Below are 4262 nucleotides of genomic sequence, written 5' to 3' on the forward strand. Positions count from 1 at the left end.
TAGAACATCTTTTTGAACTTGGGCTGTCTGATGTAGGAGCATCCTAGGCTTTCTTGCAATCCTACATGTTGAAGCTGAGTGCTAGTGGTTTCCAATTTTTTGTTGTTGCCGAGTTGTACAGTGGATGCCGAGTTATTGTAGCTCCTAGTGGATGTTGAGTTACTGTAGCTTCTAGTGGATGTTGAGTTACTGTAGCTTCTAGTGGATGTTGAGTTACTGTAGCTCCCAGTGGATGCCTAGTTATTGTAGCACCTAGTGGATGCCTAGTTACTGTAGCTCCCAATGGATGTCGAGTTACTGTAGCACCTACTGGATGTTGAGTTACTATAGCTCTTACTAGATGTCGAGTGAACCTGTTGATGCCGAGTGTTCCTATATATGTGGAGTGCCAGTATTGATCTTGGTTTTGTTCATGGTGCTCGTTGTCTATGAAGGCAAATTTTGGCATTTAATTAATGTATGGGTATTTAATTTAGTGTTGTAGTCAACTTGTGGCTCGACCTATATTTAATGTAAGGAATTTAATTTGGTTTGTAATGAGCTAGGCCGACTTGTGGCTTAGTTGGGTACAAGTAAGGGGTTTTGTGGAGTCTTTAGGCAGTTGTTATTCATTCTAGCTTGGAGAAGGGGATGAAGTATAGATGCAATTTTTGAAGAGCTTGGGTTGCGACTTGAGAACCATAGGATTGCTTGGTGGACCTAAGGGTACAAATGTAGATTCTTCTTGGTGTTCTTATCCAGTTGTGGATCTAGACTAGCTAGAATCAAGTTTGTAAGTGGATCTTGTTTGATCTTGCAAAACTGATCTTGTTATTGCTATTTTTATTTGGCCTTGACCTGGAAGGCCCTACAGCCGCGCATATTACATGTAATCAATTACATCTACGGATAAAGAATTGTGATTTGGTATTAATCTTGCATTATTGTTGTTTTGTAGTTATGTTTCCATTGTGTGGTTATCTGTCGGGGGTTGGGACATCTCCTTTAGGGATTCTTTTGCCTTGCATTGCATCACTATCAATATTTCACTCTTTTGAAGTGAGCTCTGCCAAGAGCCAACCCTGTTATAGGTTATAATACACACTGTTAGGTGTGACCTTGTTAATTAATCACCCTATTAGGAGTGGCCTTGTTAGAGGACTTAAGACCATTCCATTATAATGTCATCTTGATTAAATGATTTACAAATGATTGTTAGGTCAACCTTGATTAAAGGATTTCAAACTGATACAATGGTTTGAAAGTAACAACAGGTTGATCTGAATAATTACAACTCACTTTGCAAATACAGATCACAATGTAGCTCGTATGTTGATCCACTGACTGACCTTCGTTATCATCTATGTCTCTAATATGCTTCGCGACCCTTCAAGTAATCACACTTCACCTCTTCACAACTCTTCTCAATTTGTTGCTCAAATTCATCAGTCAATAGCATCAACAACTGCTTCGGCCTTGTTAAGGTCTCCAATAGCTCGGCTAACCCTTCTAGATCATCCCTTATGCCTCCTTAAATAGATTAGCCCTTATACTTCTATCTACTCTTTTATACTCTTATAACAAACCAACTTTTTTTAAAAGATCCAACAAGCAACTAATACAAATATTTTAACAATATATATTTTTATCATTAATAATGTAAAAATACTTATTGACACATTAGATATAAAAAGTTTATATTGTAGCCTTTCTAACACAATTTTGTCAACTTTCAGGGAATATTAGTATCAAATTTGGGTGATCTAAATCAAATCCAAACATAAGACCCAAACTACTATATAGAACCTATCAAATTTTTGCTATGTAGTCAGTAATTATCTTTCATATTTTGTAGAATTTATATATTTACTAATTACCCAAAATGTATAGTAACTTAATTTTTTTGGTACATCATCTATAATTATTTTTCATATTTTGCACAACTTATTATTTTGCTACGTACATATATGGACACACTTCATTATGTTGTACTACATCTACCTATCTCTCTATCTACTTTTCTACTTCCCTTTCCCCTCTACCTTCATCTCCACTTCTATCTACTCTAAGCTATCTACAGTATACCTGTAGGAACTTTGATGCCTTGCATCTCTTGTTTAAAATATATAAATATGCAAAGATGACTTTAAGGACTATTGGAAACAAGCTAGTTGTCATTGATGTATGCAATGCCGCCATGTTAACTATTACCTTTCTCCCCAATTACCGCAAAAAAAAATCCCGAAACCTGCACACAAACATGCCAAAACAAATCACCATGAACACCAATAGTCATTTTTTAGTTTTCTTGATCATTGATTGGTCCATTTGTCAAAGAAGTACTCCACGGGGTGTCTTAGTGACGGGTATTGGGCAAACATTTTAAAATCACACTTTTAGACCACCTCACACTCTACGAGTTCTGTAAATGTAGGAAAGCCGAAAGGTTAGCCTTTAAGCTCTTCACTCACCTACAAAAGTTCACCAAAAAAAAGGCAAATTTTAATATACAAATTAGGAACTTTAGATACACGAAATTAGCCTCAACAACTATTGAGTGGTTTCCCTATTGCTACACCTCCCTTATGTTTTTTAACTTTTCCACCTAATTGTCCCACGAGAATAGGTCTTTGCACTTTCCCTCCAAGGTTTTTGAATTTAGTGTAGGTGTGCAGCTTGCGAGTTTCAATTCATTATTTATTCGAAAATATCGACTACAGCAGGTGGGCGCCTCGCTGGCCAAAGCAGTAATCCGTGTATCCGCTCATCGACGAATCTGATCCGTCCGATCTCGTCGCGTTATCGACGGCTGAGGTTTCCCGCATGCCTTTCCTTTATGTCAGGTATAAGTATAAATAACGACAGCAGAGATTCTTATTTTCAAACCTGATTGTGTTGAAGCCGTTCTCGTTTTTGAAAAGCTTAGGGTTTTGTGACAGTGTGTTAGAAAGTAAAATGGATTCGTCAAAGAAAGGAGGAAGAAAGGGAGGTGCGAAAAAGAAATCTGTCAGCAAATCGACCAGAGCCGGCCTGCAGTTCCCCGTTGGAAGAATTAGCAGGTATTTGAAGAAAGGCAGATATGCAAAGAGAGTCGGAACAGGAGCTCCTGTATATCTTGCAGCTGTAATGGAGTATTTAGCCGCTGAGGTGTGTTTATTGCCCGATTTACAGTTTTTAGGGCTATGATTGATTTTCAAGCTTTTAGTTTGTGAGGAACTAGAGATCAGGGTTTGAAATTGTTTATTTTGCTTTAAATTCTTGTACATGTCTTGGAGCTGACGTGTTTTTCTTTGAGTTCTTCTCAAAGCTGTGGAATTTATTTATTTAATTTTGAATTTTATTCAAAGATATGGAATTGATTTATTATATTTTGAATTTTATTCGCAGGTGTTGGAATTGGCCGGAAACGCAGCGAGGGACAACAAGAAGAACAGGATTATTCCTCGTCATGTACTGTTGGCCGTGAGGAATGATGAGGAGCTCGGAAAGCTTTTGAGCGGTGTGACAATTGCTCATGGCGGTGTTTTACCTAATATTCATCAAGTTCTGCTGCCAAAGAAATCCGCCGAGAAGGCCACTTCTGAGGCTAAGGCGCCCAAATCGCCCAAGAAGTGAAATTAATTACAGTTTTTAATTTTCTCTTCTATTTATTTATGGTGTTTTTGAACACCACCGCTCGATGGAATGATCTGATTTCCTCGGAGCTCTACAGTGCTTGATTTATGTAGTTCTCTGTTTGTACATTTTTCTGGTCATAAATCTTAACTAAGTAATGGTGTCTAAGTCGTACTCTGCTTTAGTTAGCAGCGGTTCTGTAAGGGAGTTTGCTGTGATTTTAGGGCGAATCTGGAGAAAAAAATTTGCCGGAGGGGATTTTTCGATGAATCGTATATGGTACTCTTGGTTTCTGATGGAAAATGTGGAGGATATGGTAATTCGATGGTATATTTTGCTTTAAGGTACGCAGTCGAAATGTGTCTTGCTCTTTCGATTAGCGATTTTCTTATTTTCTTATTTTTTACATAGAGAAAATTAACTCACATTTTAAACAGTGTTGACCATATTGAAAATATCATCTTTGGTTGGTGGTTGGGCTTGGAGTCCCTGCCCAATGTGACTATAACATGGCGCAATATTAGGAATTCTTTTAAAGAATATAAAATTTCCTAGTAAAATTTATTATTTAGAAATTTTAAAAGAAAAGGATGAAATTAATGAAAAAGATTAACTTAATGAATATAATCATTAATATGAGTTACTATGATAAGATTGATAAGATACAA

At 36.9% G+C, this 4262-nt stretch overlaps 1 protein-coding gene across 1 annotated transcript; it reads left to right on the forward strand.

Annotated features, from left to right (window-relative positions):
- The first annotated feature begins 2856 nt into the window (after positions 1-2856).
- On the forward strand, positions 2857-3937 carry LOC149556300 (putative histone H2A.1). Its single transcript, XM_089830515.1, has 2 exons — positions 2857-3126; positions 3367-3937. Exons 1-2 carry the CDS (start codon positions 2935-2937, stop codon positions 3592-3594), a joined length of 420 nt encoding a protein of 139 aa, XP_089686641.1. The 5' UTR covers positions 2857-2934; the 3' UTR covers positions 3595-3937.
- The last annotated feature ends 325 nt before the right edge of the window (positions 3938-4262 follow it).

Source organism: Cupressus sempervirens, chromosome 5, assembly GCF_028749045.1.
Source record: "Cupressus sempervirens isolate cs-2001-9-10 chromosome 5, ASM2874904v1, whole genome shotgun sequence".
Classification (NCBI taxonomy): Eukaryota; Viridiplantae; Streptophyta; class Pinopsida; order Cupressales; family Cupressaceae; genus Cupressus; species Cupressus sempervirens.